General features: G+C 32.3%; 1 protein-coding gene and 1 non-coding gene across 13 annotated transcripts in view; one reads left to right on the forward strand and one right to left on the reverse strand.

Annotated features, from left to right (window-relative positions):
- ANKHD1 (ankyrin repeat and KH domain containing 1) overlaps positions 1-21,443 on the forward strand; it is a 112,324-nt gene that overhangs the window by 74,950 nt on the left and 15,931 nt on the right. For 9 of the 12 annotated variants that reach the window (XM_045507940.2, XM_074360781.1, XM_074360783.1 and 6 more), the window contains 14 exons: positions 854-1,612; positions 7,308-7,453; positions 7,624-7,735; positions 8,215-8,360; positions 8,862-9,004; positions 9,437-9,650; positions 11,007-11,182; positions 11,400-11,562; positions 13,323-13,418; positions 13,893-14,009; positions 17,403-17,577; positions 18,363-18,819; positions 19,294-19,440; positions 21,271-21,420. In XM_045507940.2, the coding sequence (XP_045363896.2) occupies positions 854-1,612; positions 7,308-7,453; positions 7,624-7,735; positions 8,215-8,360; positions 8,862-9,004; positions 9,437-9,650; positions 11,007-11,182; positions 11,400-11,562; positions 13,323-13,418; positions 13,893-14,009; positions 17,403-17,577; positions 18,363-18,819; positions 19,294-19,440; positions 21,271-21,420 (3,001 nt within the window). The remainder of the gene's footprint in view (positions 1-853; positions 1,613-7,307; positions 7,454-7,623; positions 7,736-8,214; positions 8,361-8,861; positions 9,005-9,436; positions 9,651-11,006; positions 11,183-11,399; positions 11,563-13,322; positions 13,419-13,892; positions 14,010-17,402; positions 17,578-18,362; positions 18,820-19,293; positions 19,441-21,270; positions 21,421-21,443) is intronic. The other 3 variants (XM_074360788.1, XM_074360789.1, XM_074360790.1) reach the window with 1 other exon arrangement.
- LOC123613306 (U6 spliceosomal RNA) lies at positions 16,616-16,724 on the reverse strand. Its single transcript, XR_006720686.1, has one exon. It is a non-coding gene; the product is annotated as a U6 spliceosomal RNA (small nuclear RNA).

The raw sequence follows: 21,443 nt of genomic DNA on the forward strand, positions 1-21,443 counted from the left end.
TATTTTGCCTTGAGGGGAGTAAGTTAATTTGTGTGATTGAATACCTTAAATTAGTATACAATTACTTCATTTTTCACATACATCATCAATATGAGTAATCCTATATAGGAAGTCTGATTTTGCTCTTAGGTAACATTCACTGTTTCTCTCATATACTTTTACTTAAAGAGTTTATTTAAACTGAGAATAATTGTCCTTTGTAATACAAGTTTGATACAGTGTTCAGGTACAGAAGTATTTAAGACTTAAGTAGTGAAACATTTTAGAAGGATATGTCTTGAAAAAACTGATTTCACATTATATTTTAATATAATGAAAGAAACATTTTGGCAACTTGAAAGATACTCTTCCCCATTTTGATCTACAAGTTATAGTTTCTTGCACTAGCTTGTATAGTTAATATTGTAAAAGGAACAGTTGGGCCGTGAAGCTAACATTAATGGTATCCTCAACACTATTTTAGTACTGCTTTAGATGTGATGTCCTTTAAAAATTTCAATTTAATAAGGAGAATTTTAGGATTCTTTCCTCTTTGATTTCCTTTTACTCCTACCCCGTCTTATTTTCCAGAATTCTCCAATCCTAAATATTTGGTATTTTTAAATTTAAAAAGTCACAATGTTTGAATTGAAAACATCCCTGTTTGTGTGGTGTAAAATAGATGAGTCTGCTCTTTAATCTACCTACCACTGGTGTGAATCTTTGAACATTTCCTTCTACAGCATTAATTATAAGGGTTTTGGGAGGGAGATGTGTGTGTGTGGGAGAGGGGAGACTGGGTTGTTTTTCTTTTTTTGTTTTGTTTTTGTTCTTTTTAGCATGGCACATTTTCAAACATTTTTCATGTGCTTAGGTACATCAAAGCAGAAGTCCAGTTCCCTGCAGGTAGCAGATCAGGACGTACTGCCACCTTTTCACCCATACCAGCCTTTGGAGTGCATAGTAGAGGAGACTGAAGGCAAACTGAATGAACTGGGACAAAGAATTAGTGCTATTGAAAAAGCACAGCTTAAGTCATTGGAGTTAATCCAAGGTGAACCTCTGAACAAAGATAAGATAGAAGAACTTAAAAAGAACAGAGAAGAGCAAGTCCAGAAGAAGAAGAAAATACTGAAAGAACTGCAGAAAGTGGAAAGGCAGTTGCAGATGAAAACACAGCAGCAATTTACCAAAGAATACTTGGAAACCAAAGGTCAGAAAGACACAGTATCTCTACACCAGCAGTGCTCTCATAGAGGAGTCTTCCCAGAAGGGGAAGGAGATGGTAGTCTCCCAGAGGATCACTTTTCAGAGTTACCTCAGGTTGACACAATCTTATTTAAAGATAACGATGTTGATGATGAGCAACAGTCTCCACCATCGGCAGAACAAATTGATTTTGTCCCAGTCCAGCCTTTATCATCTCCACAGTGTAACTTTTCCAGTGAATTAGGTTCTAATGGGACAAATTCTCTTGAACTTCAGAAGGTATCAGGTAATCATCAGATTATAGGACAGCCTCAGATTGCTATTACTGGACATGATCAGGGGCTGTTAGTTCAAGAACCAGATGGACTAATGGTTGCAACTCCAGCCCAGACGCTTACCGACACTCTTGATGACCTGATAGCAGGTGGGTTAAGAAATATGTCTGTAATAATTTCTCTTTAATTTGTGTGTTCAACTTCTTTACACAACCCTCCAAAAACACCGCCTTTGTACGTTTCCATTTTAAAACTATCATCGTAAATTACTCATTTCTTGAGGTGTTTTAGAAGTGAATTTAAGCTCAACAGCACTAACACCCAAAAGTATGTTTTCCCCTCTTCTTTTTTGTTATTTGCAAAGGCAAAGAAAGTTGCCATGATCCTTTATTTTAGGCCTTTGGTATCAAAACCGCTCTGTATTGTGTCGTAGGTAGGAGATCTCAAAGTTAAATTTCTTTGTAGGCTTTAGAGATATTCATACAAGATTATACATTAAATTTTCCTGCTGGTGATTTTCATGTTTGGAAATCAGAATTCGAAGTCACATTGCTTTTTCTTTATTTATACATTTATTAGATGAATTTAAATATTTCTAATTAAAAGGGATGTTCCGAGAAAACTCTAAGTATTCCATGTTGTTAACACTATTTGTGGTTAGAAGATCTAAAGTACATTGAAATTATTGTCAACTTGATAATGATTTGGAGATTGGGATTTTTGTATTAACTGTCTTGATGGAAGCACACAGACAGATACACCACACACATACACAAAGCAAAAAAGAGACAGGCCTGATAAACTTTAAGTATATGTTTCTGTTTATTGTTGTGTGGAAAATTACAACTAGGTATGAAATGAGGTGCACAAGTTTACTTTCCCTTTCATTGTCCTTGCAGCAGTGGGAAAACAGTGCAATTAATCATTTACCTTCCTAAAGATGGCTGGTGAATGTATCACCTCCATGAGAGCCCAGTTCAGAAATGCAGCCAGAATGGCTGTTGACAGTGGATGAAGACCAAGAACTAAGATGTAGCTGGAGTGATATTCAAAGGCAGGCCAGTCCTCTGTCTCTTGATTGCAACATTTTTTTTCCTTACTGTTGTCTGTTTCTTGTCATATTCTCCTCCCCTCCTCCCATCCCAATTATGCTATCCCAGTTTCCTTTCTTCTTTTGTGAGCCTTTAGTCTTCCTAATCTTTACTGAATCTTTAAAAATGTGGAATAAGAACCTTAATTCAGGAATTTTATTGGGCATGTGTATGACTTCCAATGGTTATAGAATTGTAATACTGCCTTCGAGGCTCCTCTGATACGTAGTCGGTATCACTGTGCAGAGGAGGAACGTCTTAGTTTCCCTAAAGAAAATTAAAATGTTGGGAAATGTTTTAAGGAGTTAGATTCTTTATTCTTTAATTTATATTTTCGTATCTTCAGCCCACAGCCACTTAACTCAAATTAACTTTGTGCCATAAGCATTGAGAGTTGTTATAAATTTTGAATGAACTCTTATGGTTCATTTATAGTTCTAGTTTCTAATCTGAGTGTGAAGTATGGTTATGAATAAAAATGATGATGAAACTGATGATCTGGGAGTACCATTTTTAAGACATAGGCTTCTATAAATACCATTATTATGTTCCTAATTAGGTACTCATTTTGCAGTTAATGAAACCCATTACTAGTCTAGTTTGTTGGAACCTGTCTTTTTTTTTTTTTTTTAAAGAATGTAGAAACAGCTCTAAAGGGAACTTGTAGGTGTTAACTTTATCGTAGTATTTATGAATATTTCTTGTAAGGAGGTCAAATTCTTTTTATTTCACTGAAGTATTTCTTTCTTTTTTTTAACTTTATTTTTATTTGTTTTTGTGGGGAAGGTAATTAGGCTTATTTATTTTTATTTACTTTTTAATGGGGGTACTGGGGATTGAATCCAGGACCTCATGTATGCTATACCCTGAGCTATACCCTCCCCCCTCACCGAAGTATTTCTTAAATTGAAATGGCCTTTTAGAAAGTTCACATGAAACTTCAAAAACTTGGTTTAGAAAACATCTTTTAATTATATTTAGGTGTTTTTACATTTAGTTTTAATATAAACTAATAAAATATAATTTCTGTGTTAGACAATTTCTAGTGATAGATGGCCCACCATATTGCATAATATTCTTTTATTAATAAGCTTTAATGTAAATAAATTGGTCAATACATTAAAAATTATCTTCATTTTTTTTCATTTTTGAAGCTTTTGGAATATATAGCAATAATTAGATTTTCTTTGTTCAAAAATAATGTCTTATCTCAAAGTTTTGAAATGTTGTTTTGTTATGTACAAATTTCTCTTAATTTCTTAACTGAAGGTGAGAGAAACAAGGATGAATTAGGTAAATACTTATTTCTATAATTATATGATTTGTTAATATATCAGTAGAATTATAGATCAGGCCAAAGATATAATTAATTTTAGCTAATTAAGCTTAGTCTGGTTCTTATTCCTCATAGTTAATAGGAGAGAGAATACTGTACATCTTACAATTTTATTTTAGCTAATACTCATATTTAATAGCAATAAATTTCACTCTTTAAGTATAGGAGTATTTTTTATTTATTGCTGTTATACTCTCAAAATATTTGTCATGATAATGAGTTGGTTAGGTACACAATTTATTTATGTCATAACCTGATTCGCTGACTGACAGCTCTTTAGTATATAGTCTTATATGTATCATACTTGATATAGTCCCAGACAGAATATATGTAAACCCTTGATTGGGAGCATACTTTTTCAGGTCCTTTTCTTCTGAATATAAGTGTTGGGCTTTTAGAAGCTATTGTAAAAGCACGTGATTCTCAATTCAAGTGTCTAAAACTCAGGTCTGAAAATTAAAAGCAATTAAAAGAAATTCAAAATAGCTTTGACCATTGAGCAGTTCTAGAAACATCTAGTAAAATTTTCATTATTAATGTATAAAGAAGCTTGGTTAAAAATCAATTAATATAAATTTATTTACATTTCTTAAGCACTTACCATGCACCAAGCTCTGTGCTAAATGCTGTTATATACATTATCTCATGAACTGTTTATAGAAATACTACAAAATAGGTCCGTTTCCTATCTCTGTTTTCCTGTTGAAAACTAAGGCTTATGGAAATTAAGTTGCTAGTAAGTGTTAAAAATTCGAACTCAGTTCAGCCAGGTTTAAGAACCTTAGATGTAATATACATGCATCTGAATCAACTTGAAGTTCTGAGTTTGTATTAAAGATACTATTTCCTTAGAGTTCTAAATTCTACTAAATAACAGTTCCTTTTATTTTTATATTAAGATTTGATGTGCATGTAAGGTTTAATATAGTTTTGTGACTTTAGAACATTGTTCCTGTTGTTGATATTTTAATAGAATCTCTAAGAACAAATTCCAATTCAAAAATATCTTGCTTTAAGTAATCCTATGGTTGTCAGTGTAGACTTAAGAATAAAAAATTAGGAAATCCTCTTGTTTTTGAGGGAATTTTTAATAAAATGTCTTTAAATAATATCTTCAATAGATGTTAATATTTTATTATAGATTATTATTTATATGGAAGTATTTAGTAAAGTTACTATTATATAAAACAGATAATAATGATGTAATTTCTTAAGCCCTCACAACATAGCTTGTGTACACCTAGTATCTGAGATTTCTTTATATATTAAGGTTTATTATTATCTTTCATATTACCTGCAAAACTTTTAAACTTCATAAAGAATTAAGTAAAAATTGCACTTAGTTCTTCTATTACCCCATTTCAGGATAGTATATATATTTAACTGAATTATGACTTTTGTGGTAGTGATCTGTTTTGGTCATTTTCAGAGAGACATTTTGTTTGGACATAGGAAACATTTTAGGATTTATGAAAATATTGTAGTCCTGGTATAATTTTGTCTTAATAAAACCATTATTCCATATGCACTTTTAAAATCTTTGCTATTTTCTAGTTTTATCTTTATAACTTTTTGTATGTAATTAATCCTATTAAGTCACTTCCGTGGAATGTTTCTGATTGTCATGATTGCAAGGAGAAAAAATGTTTCTAGGATACTGTTAAAAAAATGTACAATCCATGTAACAATACATTTTTAATAGTAGAGCTGTTAAATGCACAACAGTATTTTTTAAAAACCATCTGTGGAGAAGTCTTTTATAACATCACATTCTCGCATAGCACTGTCATCAACTATTTAAAAAATTTTAATATCTATTTTTTATGATAACCAAAAAATGACATGAATAAAGAAACTTAATAATGATGGAAAAATAATTAGTAAGATATATGTTAATAATCATGAAACCACTATTAAAATCTTATTATTATAAAGATGCTATGTATCAATGTTTAGTGTTTTGTTTTCTGGAGCTGTTTTCCAAACATAACAGCTGTTTTGCGGAGGTATAACAAAATACTATCCACTTTTAATTCATTCAGTGACAAAAATATTTAAAGCTTTGTTTTCATTGTGCATGTTCTTATAAGCAAAAAAAAGAACTAAAATAATAATTTCTATTTGTAACCAGATGGTTAAATTACATATATTTACTTGGTGACAGAAGCTGCAGAAATTCTTATTGTCAAGATGATTTTATATATATTGGTGGGGAGAGGGAAGGGACAGCTCATGTAGAAACCTACCTGAACATCTTAAAATTTGCTAAATTATTTAAAGAAGTAGCATACTGCACTTAGTTATTCACACACTGTGATCAGTATCCTTCATTGAGATCCAGTCATATTCTAGAGAGAAAACGTTCTTCAACCCTTGAAATGCTTACATTTTTCCTTTAAGACTTACGTGTTTTGGATTGAATTTTAGTGTGTGTAAGAGGAAGTTATTGCCACCAGTGAAGCTTTGTTGTCTTTTTCTATATTAGTAATGATTATATGTTTTTCTTTCATGAGTTGTAATGTTTTTATTTTTCCATATGGTGAATAATAGAACTGAAAGTCCTATAAAATATCTGATAATTATACATATTGGACACTTACCATATAGCAAGCACAGTGTTAAATGCTTTTTATATAGTATCTCACGGGCTGCTAACAACATCTCTCTGAGATAGGTCTTATTTCCTCCTTTATGGGGCAAACTTCATTTCTTATGAAATAAAAAAATATACAGAGACTTTAAGGTGTAATTTCATTTAACTCAGTTTCAAACACCAGATTTTGAGGTCCTTAATAAAAGTTCCAATGTTCATTTTTAAAATAGCTTGATTTTCAGACATTGATTCATTTTAGCAGATTTTCAGAGTAATTTTACATCTTCTCTGCTGTTTATGTGAGAAATATTCTAACTTGTTCTTCCACTCCTCCTTCTTGTTTTTTCTCTCTTCTTTTTTTTTTTTTTTGCATTGTCTTCAAGATTTTTTTAATCTAATTGCCTTTTACAAACTAAAATATAAAATTCCTTTAATTTTTTTAGAAACTATTTTCTCCCTATTGACAATGTAAAAGACTACCATTTGTTGTATATGTACTAATCATCAGGTACCATGCTCAGTATTTTACTTTATTATCTCAAGTGGTCTTTCCAACAGCCTTACAAGGGGGGTACTGTAATTATCATCCCCATTTTAGATATAAGGAAATTGAGGTTCAGAGAGGTTAAACTACTTGACTACAATCAGAAAGTTTATTGGTGGAACTGGGATTCAAACATATGTCCATCTGACTCCAAAGCTTATGATTTAACTGCTACTACATTATACTACTGCTATGGAAATTTCTATTTTCTGTATTTTTCTGTACACAAATGACTTTACTTTTTTAAGTAGAATTCAGCGATATGAATATTGTTTTTCAGCTGTGAGTAGCAGAATTCCCGCTGGTTCAAGCAGTTCCTCTCAGACCACAGAATGTCTTACACCTGATCCCTGTTCACAGTCTCCAAGCAATGTGGCTTCCCAGTCTATGCCCCCTGTGTACCCTTCAGTTGACATTGATGCACATGTGAGTAGACTGCTTTATTTGAACTTATTTTGCACATTCTAATTTTCTTTTTTTGGAAAGGAAAATAATCATTGTACATTAATTGTGAAAATAAATGTTATTTGCTCTTCAACTGATAATCCCGTAGTAAACAGGAAGAAAACTAACTTTTTTTTTTTTCCTTCTCCTAGACTGAGAGCAATCATGACACAGCATTAACGTTAGCTTGTGCAGGTGGTCATGAAGAACTTGTATCTGTACTCATTGCACGAGATGCTAAAATTGAACACAGAGACAAAAAGGGTAAGAAATGTTAGAAATAAAGTCTGAGTGTAATTACATCAGAGAACTATTTGTTTTTTCACTATCGATAAGTAGTTCCTAGACTGTCTCAGTAAAAAGATAGGTTAGCATATTTCGATAGGAATCTCCAGATTTGTTCATCTACAGAGCCAAATTATCCTTCAGAAATTCAGTACTTTCAAGCAGGTACAGCAAGTTGTGGTTGCCTTTCTTCTTAATCTAAAAATAGAGCATGCAGAGGTATCAAAGTTTATTATGAGTATAAACTTTAATAGTTTCACTTGACGTAGCATTTTCTTTTTATCAGGTATTTATGGGATTTTGTCACCAACAAATTAGGTCTTAAAACAGTTTTATGTTAAAGGATTATAAGTATCTGCCCTAAAGACCTTTTCCTACTAAAACAGTAGAGAATTAAAAGCAGTGACTTAGTAAGTAAAAACCACAAATTTGTCTGAGATTTTTATTTTCTGATTTAGGTTTCACACCACTGATCCTGGCAGCAACAGCAGGGCATGTTGGAGTTGTTGAAATCCTTTTGGATAAAGGTGGAGATATAGAAGCACAATCTGAACGAACTAAGGATACTCCACTTTCATTGGCATGTTCTGGTGGACGGCAAGAGGTATATTAATGTTAATTTTCATTTTATAAATATTTTACTTGTATTTTAAATATGCATATGTTTAGTAATTTAGCTACATGAATAAAACTTGCATGTGCTTTGACATGTTCTATATACTAAGTTTATAATGAGACTAGTAAATGCTCTTTTAAGGAATCTGTTGCCTTTTTGGCAAAATAAAAATTGTCTTTATCCTAACATTTATTGGGACTGAATGAAGCACAATCCTAACACATATGAAAAGCAAATTCACCACTTAAAAATTGATGAATAGAAAGAGTAACATCTTATTATTTCAATATAATTGGGATATCATAGCTCTGATTCCTCAATATGGAATTGAATTCATTTCTCTAGTGCCAATATTTGAATATTTAGGATCTAATTAAAATTTCTGATATTTAGACAAGGAAGTTATAGGTTCCATTTCTTTGTGCTTCCTTCATTATAAAGTGAACCCTTGGTGTAAACTCGACTTCTCTGTTCTGTTTTGCTTTGTAGGTGGTAGACTTGCTACTGGCTCGAGGTGCAAATAAAGAACATAGAAATGTGTCTGATTATACACCACTGAGTCTAGCTGCATCTGGAGGATATGTTAATATCATTAAGATTCTGCTTAATGCTGGGGCAGAAATTAATTCAAGGTATCTATCACCTGTTCATTTTATTACTCATGATTAGTAAATTACTGCCTTGGAGTTAAATGTTTTTCTCCTAAATGGACAAGTACCATTTTTAATTAAGATAGCACTAAAGTTGCAAGGCCAACAATTAATTCCTATAATGTGCTTATAAGTAATCAAAGCTTGCTTCAGCTAACGTGGCTGTTTTTAAAGAGGTCTTATTTCAGAAAATACTTTGTTATACATAGTTGGAAATTGATAGCTGTAAATAGGGATTATGTTTTAAATTGTGAGATTTTCCTATTCTTAATTATTAGTCTAAACAAAATTATTCATTGGCGTTAGAAACCTTTCTTTTTACTAAAACTTTTTCATCTTTTATGTTGTCTATGCTTTTTAAAAAACAATAGGCAACATATTATTTTAATTTTCTAAGCACATTTCCCCCCTTAGGACTGGGAGTAAACTGGGTATTTCTCCCCTGATGTTGGCTGCGATGAATGGACATGTTCCTGCAGTGAAACTGCTGCTTGATATGGGTTCAGACATTAATGCCCAAATAGAGACCAATCGGAACACGGCTCTCACCTTGGCCTGTTTCCAAGGCCGAGCAGAAGTCGTGAGTTTGCTTCTGGACCGAAAAGCCAATGTTGAACATAGAGCAAAGGTAAGCATTTTATAATTTGTCAACTACTTCAGATATATTTCTAGTGGAAAAAGCATGCATGGCATCTGAACTCAAATTGAATGTACTATTTTAAATTGTCATAAGTTAAAACTGATGCTCCAAGGCAGGATTAGAAAATTATGCTATACAGTGGTCAGTGACACACTATCACCATTCATGACTTTTATTAAGTACAGTGAAGAAAAATAGAATCAGTATTTTTTTCATCTTCGGCCTTGAGTGGCTCTCTATTAATCGTCTAGTTTGCAACTTCTGAATGTAGTAAAATTATTTTATAGTGATACATTTTTGTAGTAAGAAAATTTTGTAGAGAGCTTTAATTAGATACTTTCATGAGGCATGTGCTTACTATTGGTAAAAACCCCAATCAAAAAATTACTGCATAAATTGTAAAACCGAGACAACTAAAATCTAATCTGACCATGATAAATTCTGACAATTTCATGACTATTTGGCATTTAGAAAGTAGGAGTTAGTATGGCAGTGTTTTAAATTTCTTTCCTTAGAACTATTAGATGCATAGGGCCTTAGAAATATGTAGCTTTTGGACAATTTTTTATAATCAGGCAGTGACCAATCTGGTAGTCATTTCAAATTGGAAAGGTTTGAATGAAAATATTTTTCCCTGATCTTTGTTATTTGTATTTCTTAAAATTTAATGCAAAATTTGCTTTCTTTTAATCTAAGAAATGAGAAAGTGTAGTTTTCCCTCAGACTTTTCATTGTACGAAGAGAAATGAGCCTTTCTTGCTATCCAGTTTTATCTTTTGTACAAGTATTCACTGTGGCCCATTTATCCATTAGAAGTCCTAGAGAAATCCATATTATTTTGGAAATGATACTAGTCAGAAATGTCTTTTGGCAAATGTTGGAGACTAATGAAAAACACATGCATAAAATTTATGAAATGATATTTTAATCTGTTTTACCCAAGTTTGAGTAAGATTTAAGGAATTTATCCTGGGTTATTTAGCAAACTGCATTCTCAGAATATATTCTAAACAAAGTTTTCCCATTGAACATTGTGCCATATTTTCATTTTATTCGTTTTTAATATCTATTCATTGTGTACAGAAGTTATTGTATCATGTAAATTTGTAACAGTAAAGAAGTTATGAAATTGTTTTTTTTAACATAAAGTAATATAAGTGAATTCATTCTAGCATTTCTAACTGAATATAAGTTTTCACTTGATATTTAGTAAAGTTCAAAAATGAATATTGCCTAGCCCTCTTGTGAGAGAAAATCAGAAATAGAATCCACTTATATGTCAATTGTTTAAGTCCTTTAAAGAAATTAACATAATTTACTCAGATAATTTTTTGGTTTAAACAGACTGGTCTTACTCCCTTGATGGAAGCTGCTTCTGGAGGATATGCAGAGGTTGGAAGAGTTCTCCTAGATAAAGGAGCAGATGTCAATGCTCCCCCTGTGCCTTCCTCAAGAGATACTGCTTTAACAATAGCAGCTGACAAAGGTCACTACAAATTTTGTGAGCTCCTGATTAATAGGTGTGTAAATTTTACATTTATTTATAGAATTTCCTATGATCCCTTTCACTTTTCAGAGCCTTTACAGTTAATAAAATTGTTTTACTTTATTGACATTTTAAAGAAAGATTATTTGTTTGCTATTTTTAAAAGACTAAAAGACAAATTAGAGAAAAACAGAAAAAATCAGCCTCTTCTCACAGGAAAGAAGCTATAGTAACATTCTTTCATTTTATAGGGGAGCCCATATTGACGTTCGTAACAAGAAGGGAAACACGCCACTTTGGTTGGCATCCAATGGTGGTCATTTTGATGTGGTACAGTTGCTAGTGCAAGCAGGTGCTGATGTGGATGCAGCAGATAACCGGAAAATCACACCTCTTATGTCAGCATTTCGCAAGGTAACTTGTAGGGGGGAAAGATAGAATTTGTTTAAAATTATTAAGTTTTAAGTTGAAATCATGTGAGAAAGAAAGAAAATTGGTCTTGAAGAATTGACTCTATTTCTATACACAAACTTCTGCTATTTTTCCACTATCTTTGATCCCAAATCTAAGAGCTACATGCAGTTACCTAAAAGCAACTTTGTTGGTTAATCATCTGGTGTCTTGACTAGTACATAAAACATGAGATTTAAGGATAGATTTTATATGCAGATGGATGTTTTTTCTACCTAGGGAGAACCAAAAACAAGTGGACTCTCATAAAAATATATTATACCTCTTATGTATATTAAGGCTCATGTGTTATAATTATCCCCATTACAATTATCATAAACTATAAACTACTTATCATGGTTTACAAAGCTCTGCGTGATATGGCTCATACCAGCCTCAGACCAGTCATTTCTACTACCCTTCCCCTTTGCTCACTGGTTTTCTTTTCCTGAAATGTTCTTTCCCTCGCTCTTCACTGGACTTACTTCTACTCATTCTTTAATGTCTAACTATCCTTAAATGTCACTTCTCAGAGAATTCTAACTCCTAGTCTGAAAAGTTTCTCTTGTTCTCTTTTATAGTACACTATTATTTTCCTTATCTCATTTTTTAATTATACATTCAAATATGTATTTACTTTTTAATGCCCATCTCCCCAGTCAGACTGGAAGATCCATGGAGGCCAAGATTCATGACTGTCTTTTTCACTTCTGTTTATACCCAGTTATTTAGCACAGAGCCATACATTTAATAGGTGGTCACTAAGTAACTATTGAATGAGTGTAAGTTTTGTGTCTTTAATGAAAATCTTAAATATTTTCATTAAAAATTTTTTTCTTTCCTTTTAATTAAGGTATAATTTATATATAGTGAAACACACAAATCTAAGGTGCATACACTCATGTAACCCATTTTCCATAAAGATATAAAGTACTTACATAATCCTCGAAAGCTCTGTCATGCTCATTCTCAATTAATTTTCTGCCCCGGAGGCAACCAGTTTTCTGATTTTTGTCACCAACAGACTAATGCTTTAAGAAGTTTGAGAACCTTAGTAGGAGAAAATATGCAAGTTTGGCTGTATTAAAATAGATACACTTAAAATTGATTGCAGATCATCCAGCCCCTAATAATAGCATTTAGAAAGTATTTTACCTAGATTCAAGACATAGGACTCAGATAAATGTAACAGTCTACCTTGTTTAGTTGGTTAAGAGAGGGCCAAAATAATGCTTTGAAATCTAGAACATCCTCTTTGTTTTAGGACTAATCTCCCTTTTATATTTTGAGTCATTTCATACCACGAATTTTTGTTTTACTGATAGATTTATTCCAGGAGATAATGTTTTTCTACAAAAGTTTTTCTATTTTCAGTGAGAAATGGGCAGTTTAAATTCAGGAGAAGGGGGAGGGTATGGCTCAGTGGTATAGAGCGTGCTTAGCATGCATGAGGTCCTAGGTTTAATCCCCAGTACATCTATTAAAAAAAAAAAAAGAAACAGTAAATTCAGGAGAAATGTCTTTTGGTCCATCATGTATTCCTGAGCATGTTGTACTTCTCTTTTTCTGTTTATAAACTCAACACTGTTTTTATTCTCATAATTTCAGTTTTAAGTTTAGTAAACTCCCAAGTGTTATTGTACCTTTCTTTTACCCTTAAGTTTTTAAGTGTGTGGGCCAATTTCAAGGGATCATTTTTGTATATTTTGTTGTACTTCTTACAGGGTCATGTAAAAGTTGTTCAGTATTTGGTGAAGGAAGTAAATCAATTCCCTTCTGATATAGAATGCATGAGATACATAGCAACAATTACAGATAAGGTAGGTTCAATATACTGTTTGTTGAAACACATTTTTGTTCTTTGTGGAATTATATACCAAAGTGTATAGTTAGCAACCTGTTCTTTTTGTCCTCTATGAGACTGATAAACTCATCTTTCTATGTTTTAGTTTCTCCATTTGCGAAATGAATAATGGGCATAATATTTTTCATAAATTATTTTGAGATTTTCTTCTAATTATGGATCATAATTCAGTGATTGCAGCTAAAGTTTATTACCAGACTATTAGACTGATTAGAAATTTTTCTAAGAATGTACAAACTTTTTAGGAAATGATACCTTATTTTGATAAAAGATTAATACATGATTCAAAGGATAGCTTAATTTGGTTTAGTTAATATTCAGCAATTTGAGCTTTAAGCCCTGGACTGTGGAATACTCATAAGCTCAAGTTTTATTTGGCTTGTTTATGTTATGTGTTCCTGTATTTACATAGTTCCATTTTCCAATATAGGAACTGTTGAAAAAATGTCACCAGTGTGTTGAGACAATTGTGAAGGCTAAAGACCAGCAGGCTGCAGAAGCAAATAAGAATGCAAGTATTCTTTTAAAGGAACTTGATCTGGAAAAGGTGAGTGGGAAAAATAATTTTCCTTATAGAAATTGTTGATAATCTACTAGAATAAATTTGCCACCTACATGACCAATAATCTTAACAAAATCACTTTAAAAAATGATTGATAGATTATCAAACTACCACTGATTTTTAAAATTCTGATCTATTATTTATCAAAAAAAATTTTGAACCATGTAAGTGAGGAATTAATTTTTGAGCAGATCACAGTTCTTCAGATGACATTACTATCTATGTGGCTTTAACGTTAGTGTGAGAAGAAATTTATTAAAACATTGGAAATCTTTTGTTTACTGTAAGATCTGGGATATAAGTGATTCATTATCTCCTAAATTAAAGAGTAAGTATCTAAATATCCTAGGATGTGTGGTAATATAATGGAAAAAAAAATTTTCTTTTTTGAAGATCACTTTTCTGAGGCCCAGTCTGCTTATCTAGAAAATGAAAGTATTGTTAGTGAACCCAGAAGTTGTATTAAAAAATGAGCACCATGATCAAATAGTTATTACAGGAATGCAGGAGATAGCTTAACATTAATATATTTTGTTGATGATTAAAGGAAGAAAAAAATAGGATCATTTTGAGAGATTTGAAAATTTTGACACCAATTCTTCGTTTAAAAAAAAAAACTTGTTAAAAACAGAAGAACAGATTGCTTACAAATCAGTGAGAAAAAGATAATTTTCCCAGAATAAAAAATGACCACACGAATGGGCAATTCACAGAAAAAGAAATATATAAATTCAATAAGTAGATGGAGAATGCTCAACTTCATGAATAAACAGAAATGCACAGTAACAGAGTGATTTAAAATTTTTTTACCAGATTAGCAAAACTTAAAATTTAAAGATTTGGTAATAGCTATTGATAGCAAAGCTGTAGAGAAATTAGCACTCTAGTATGATTTTTGATGCGTCGTGTAAATTAGTATAACTATTGTTGGAGATGATTTGACAAGCGACTTATTTAAAAGGGTTCTTACTCTACCCATTCCTGTTACAGAAATTTAGCCTGAGGTATGTAATTAGACAAATGCTCAAAGATGTGATTGTGTAAGGACAGTCACTGTTACGTTGCTTATAATGAATGGGGAAAAGTGTTATCCTTAAGGTTTTATCATTAGGGAATTAAATAAATTTTAGTACCTCCATGATGAACTTGATTACAGTTAAAATCAGAAGGGGAAAAAATGTTATATTCATTTTTAAATAAAGTGAAGTTTGAAGTTAGATGACTACCAAGTCCCTCCCATGTCTAAAATGTTTATTTTTTGTGTAACTACCAGGGATATGGTCAGCAATTCCTTAAACAGCCAATTTGCTCTTATGCCAACAGAGTGATAAAATAATTGTTAGCTGAATATGCAGTCTCTTCTTTCAGTCTTCAGCCCCTTTCTCATTTATATAGGGGATTGACAAACTTTTTCTATAAAATACCAAAGTGTAAATATTTTAGGCTTTGTAGGCCACATGATCTCTGTCATAACTCCTTGATTCTGCTATTGTAGCACGAAAATGCCTATAGACAGTGGCTAAATGAATGTTCCAATAGAACTTTATTTATGAACACCAAAATTTTGATTTCATATAATTTTTATATGTCACAGAATATTCTTTGTATTTTTTTTTAACCATTTAAAATGTAAAAGTGAGTCTAGCTTTCAGGCCATAGAAACACAGACAGCAGACTGGATTTGGCATTTAGGCCATATACAGTTTGCCGACGCCTGATTTAGACAAATAAGAATTTCAAAGAGTAACCAATTTATGACTCAGAACGAGGAAAATGCTTTACTTTATGACCAGGAAAACTGGACTTCATTGGCAAATTTTTATGGTGAGACTTTTTTGGATAATTTCCATAGAAATATGAGTAACTTGATGTGCTTCTGTTTGCTTCAAACTTTCATTATGATGCTAGGCAACTATTACCATGTTCCCTTTTCTGAAAAAAAAAAAAAAAGAAAAAAAAAGGTATTTTCTAGTACTAACCAAAGTAAAACTCTATAAAGTAAGAAAAAATTTTTTCTATAATGGCCTCTCATCAATATTTTCATAGTGAAATTTGTTAATATCTTATGAAGATCATAATAGCTGCATTTTAGTCAAACAGATGCCATATAAATGTATTTTTTAACAGCTTTACTAAGGTTTAATTCACATACCATACAATTTGCCCATTCAAAAGTATACAATTCAGTGGCTTTTAGTATATTCATAGAGGTACCTTCATCACCACAATCAATTTTAGGACATTTTCATCATCCCAGAAAGAAACCCTACATCCCTTAGGTATCACCCACCATCCCTTCAATCCCTCCATCCTACAACCCACTCATCTACTTTATGTCTCTATACTTTTGCATACTCTGGACATTTCATATAAATGGAATCACATAGTATTTGGTCCTCTATGACTGGCTTCTTTTGCTTCATGTTTTCAAGGTTCATCCATCTTGTAGCATGTATCAAGATTTCATTTCTTTTTATTGCTGAATAATATCCCATTATATAGATATACTACACTTTGTGTATCCATTTATTAGTTGATGGGAATTTAGGTTGTTTCCACTTCATAGGTTGCAAGTTTTTTGTTTGCTTTGTTTTAGCATGGAATGTTTCATGAATTTGCGTGTCATCCTTGTATAGGAGCCATGCTAATATTCTTTGTATTATTTCAGTTTTTCAGTATATGTGCTGCTGAAGTGAGCCTGATGTACAAGTTTTTGTACAAGTATGTTTTCATTTCTCTAGGGTATATATATCTAGCAATCTAGATCATATGGTAATCTGTAACCATTTGAGGAACTGCCAGATTGTTTTCCAAGGTAGCTACACCATTTTATGATCCTAACAGCAGTATATGAAGGCTGGAATTTCTTCACATCCTCACCATGATTTGTTTTATTTATTATAGCCATCCTAGTGATTATGAAGTGGGTATCTCATTGTGATTTGCTTTGCTTTTCCCTGATGGCTTGTGATATTGAGCATCTATCTCTTCATGTGTTTATTGACCATTTGAATATGTTGTTTGGAGAAATGTCTTTTCAGACCTTTGCCCATTTTTTAATTGAGTTATTTGTCTTTTCATTATAGAGTTGTGAAAGTTCTTTATAAATTTTTGATAAAGGCCCTTACCAGATGTAAGATTTGCAAATTTTTTCCGCCATTTTATGGGTTGTCTTGTCACCTTCTTGGTGGTTCCTCTGAAACACAAAAACTTAATGTTGATGATGTCCAGTTTATCTATTTCTCCCTTTGTTGCTTTAAAAAATGTGTGTTAAGACTGACATCCATGGAAATACCCATGTATCATAAACAAAAATATTATTTCATTCTTTATTTTAAATTATTTCATTATTGATGAGATGATATACATTATTTGCAGTCAAGAGAGGAGAGCAGAAAGCAGGCTCTTGCAGCTAAAAGAGAGAAAAGAAAAGAAAAGAGAAAAAAGAAAAAAGAGGAGCAGAAAAGGAAGCAAGAGGAAGATGAGGAAAACAAACCTAAGGAGAATTCAGAACTACCAGAGGATGAAGATGAAGAGGAGAATGATGAAGATGGTGAGAAATGACCCATCTGAAATAGTGATAAAAATTCTCCTGCGTTTGTCAACTTTATTCTGAGTGCTTTTTGTTCTAATTCTAGTTAAATAAATATTCAGTTGCTTTAATCTGAAACTGACTATTGACTTCTGTAGTAAATATTTTTAAATATTTTACATTGTAAAGTGATACAGAGAAACAAGGGAGAAGGCAAGCACATAATTTGAAGATACTCAGTTGTAATTTAAGTTCCCCTGTGAAATATTGTATATGTTCTAGAAGTGATACAGCAAGAGGTTTGTCAGCTCCTCTTCAGGTTCTTCCCTACCTTCTCCTTCCCCAGTTTCCAACTGGGGAGAGATCCAGTTCTTCCATAAGTTGCTCGCAGCTACATAGGGTTGGTGTCCATCACTCTCAAAGAGTTTTTTTATTGTACAGTCTGGCAGTGCTTGTAGTAAGCAAATAATTTTGTTCTATTTGAATTATACTTCTTAAATACAATTTGAAAATTTTCCTAAATTCAAACTATATTGAGATTTTTGGTTAATTCATGAGACTAGCATTTCAGATCTTAAGAATGTTAATTGTATACAGTTTTATACCAAGTTAGACATCAAAATATGATACAGTGTATTTGCATTTGTTCTAGTAGTAAAGATTTCTTTACTTACTAGTGAATACTGGTAAAAGGAAAATATGACCTAAGAGTCTGAACTATTATGAATTATAAGGTATATTCTGTCACAATTTGTTTTGAGATCTGTGTCTCTCAGTGTGATTTTTATCCTTTTTCATAATTTCAGTGGAACAAGAAGTTCCCATAGAACCTCCCAGTGCGACCACCACCACCACAATTGGAATCTCTGCAACATCTGCAACATTCACAAACGTGTTTGGGAAAAAAAGGGCTAACGTTGTGACAACTCCCAGTACCAATCGGAAAAATAAGAAGAACAAAACAAAGGAGACCCCTCCCACTGCACATTTAATATTACCAGAACAACATATATCCTTAGCACAGCAAAAGGCAGATAAGAATAAAATAAATGGAGAGCCCAGAGGTGGTGGTGCAGGTGGGAATAGTGACTCAGATAACTTGGACAGCACAGATTGCAACAGTGAGAGTAGTAGTGGTGGTAAAAGCCAAGAGTTAAATTTCACTATGGATGTGAATTCCTCTAGTGATAGGAGATACCCCTCACTGCTACTCCATTCCCAAGAAGAAAAGACAAGTACTACCGCTTCCAAAACTCAGACACGGTAAAATTTTCTAACTTGTTAATTCTTCACCTACTTTTTCTTTTTAATGCCTGGCAGAAGAACTTGAAGTATGTTCTTCAAGCCCAAGTTGTGTTAAACAGTTTAAGTTTATCACATTATCTGTCTTGAATGTTCAAAACAAATTCACCAATGTCTTCCTAATCATGTTCTAGTTATGAAATGAGATTATTAGAACTTTTAAGATTCAAATTTAAATTTGGCAATATTAGCATACATTGATTTTATTTTAACTATATCATTTTTACTGATTATAGTCCTTTTGGATTCTGAATCCATTTTAATACTAAAATAAATGATGGACTCTGACCTGTTTTTGTTTTTCTAAATTGTTAATAATCTCATGTGCCAAATTTTAATTCAAGTATTTCAGTATACCTTGTGTATAAAGGACTAATCTCTTGAGTTCCTATCTTAAAATGTATCTTTTATTGGACTTGATATTTCTTTTCTCAGACTTGAAGGCGAAGTAAATCCTAATTCTTTATCAACAAGCTACAAGTCAGTATCATTGCCATTAAGCTCTTCAAACATAAAGCTGAATCTGACTAGCCCTAAAAGGGGGCAAAAAAGAGAAGAAGGGTGGAAAGAAGTTGTCCGAAGGTAAATAGAATTAGTCTCATCTTTTTATCTTTAATAGACTGTAACAGGTTTTCCTCTTGTGAGATAGTTACCCAGTTAATGAATGATTTGAATGTGGCTATTATTTTCAAATGCAGTTGCCTTACTATATCCAGAGTAGATTAAAGCAAAATTAGAAACAGTATGTAAATTTTGCATAGATATTTTATATGATACAACAAATGTTGGCTTTAAAATAATGAAAAAGTACTTCATTAAAGTACAAGATTGGGAAGAGGGTATAGCTCAGTGGTAGAGTGCATGCTTATTAGCATGCATGAAGTCCTGGGTTCATTCCCCAGTACCTCCATTAAAAATAAATAAATCTAATTACCCCCGTCTCCCCCCCAAAAAAGATTTTAAAAAACACACAAGATTACATTTTACAGACAAACCATACAAAAAGATCACAAGTTTCACTTGACAACAAAGTCACAATCTTATTAGTGAGGACTGTCATGTTGTTTAATGGTCCCATTTTAATTCAGACAAGCTTGTCCATCTACAGCATTTAAATAAAGTTAGACCTGGCTAGAAAAGAACTATTCTGAAGAACTGGTTATCTCCTTTTAACCAATGCAGTTAGATCACCATAAGAGGGGACAAAGGAGCCCATAAAATTAAAACTACCTTCCCCAAGGAAGGAAGGAAGGAAGGAAGAAAAACACCCACACCCCTGTAGCTAACTTTGACAACTTCCTTCATTCACACTGCTTTATAATAAAAGCAGAGAGGGGCTAGTGCTTTTAAATGTTTCACAACAATCCAGAAGATATTTCTAGTCTCTGCTCATGCTTCACAACAGGGAATCAGGACAAGACATAGATTTGTTAATGTGCATTTAATTACCAAAGGACTAAGATATCGGCTTTTTTTTCTGTAATGTTTCTAAGACATTGTGTCTACTAAAAACAAATAAAAAAGGAAGAGGTCTTGGCAGAAGAGGAGAAGTAATGCATACCTGATGATCAGATTGATCTTAAGTATTATTCATGGCATACAGCCTAATTGATGCTCTAGCTTTCAAAATATCTTAAATATATTGTTCCCAATCTGTCTACATTAAGATGATAAATTTTGATCATGAAATGTATTTCAGAGGCTACCATTAGGTATTCTTCTGGAAGCTATAGTTCAAAGTTTGAGGGTCCATCCCTCGTAGGAGGCAGCCATCAATGACCACATGAAAATAATGGGTGTTGCTCTCATTTGGTTTGGCCAGCAAACACTGGGTTTCCTTGATAATCCTGTGGGACACCCAGGCCATCTTATCAGATCCAAGATCAGCCTCTGGTCTTTTCTCTAGTTCCACTCGCCTCACACACAGGTAGAAGTCCCAGGCTCCACTTGTGAGTTGCTTTTTATATAATTCAAATCTGAGGCTTTATTTTTTTATTGCTAAGTAAAGTTGTTGATACTGATAAGCTAGCCTTTATTATTCATATCCAGTATGGAATTTAACAAAATGGTATGCATTATTTTAATTTAGAAAGTGTCAATACATATGACCATTGCAGTTAATCACTAACATGATAGCTGGGCAGATTTGAATGCTTAGATTATGATTGATTTAATATATCTATATACATACATATGTATATATATATTTTTTTTTTTTTAATGGCAATGTAATTTTTACCTTTACTAAGTTAAATATGATGTGGTCAGTTTCTAAAATAAAAACTTCCAATAATTTTCTCTTTTAGGTTTGAGAAATAGTATTCTGCAAATGTCCATGAACATACTTACTGAGACATTTTTTTAATAAAGACATTTGGTTTCATAAGCTCACATATGGTCTTCATTTTATAGGTCAAAGAAATTGTCTGTTCCAGCCTCCGTGGTTTCCAGGATAATGGGAAGAGGGGGATGTAACATCACTGCAATACAGGATGTTACCGGTGCCCATATTGATGTGGATAAACAAAAAGATAAGAATGGCGAGAGAATGATCACAATAAGGTAATTGTGAAATATATGTTGTT

Source organism: Camelus bactrianus, chromosome 3, assembly GCF_048773025.1.
Source record: "Camelus bactrianus isolate YW-2024 breed Bactrian camel chromosome 3, ASM4877302v1, whole genome shotgun sequence".
Classification (NCBI taxonomy): Eukaryota; Metazoa; Chordata; class Mammalia; order Artiodactyla; family Camelidae; genus Camelus; species Camelus bactrianus.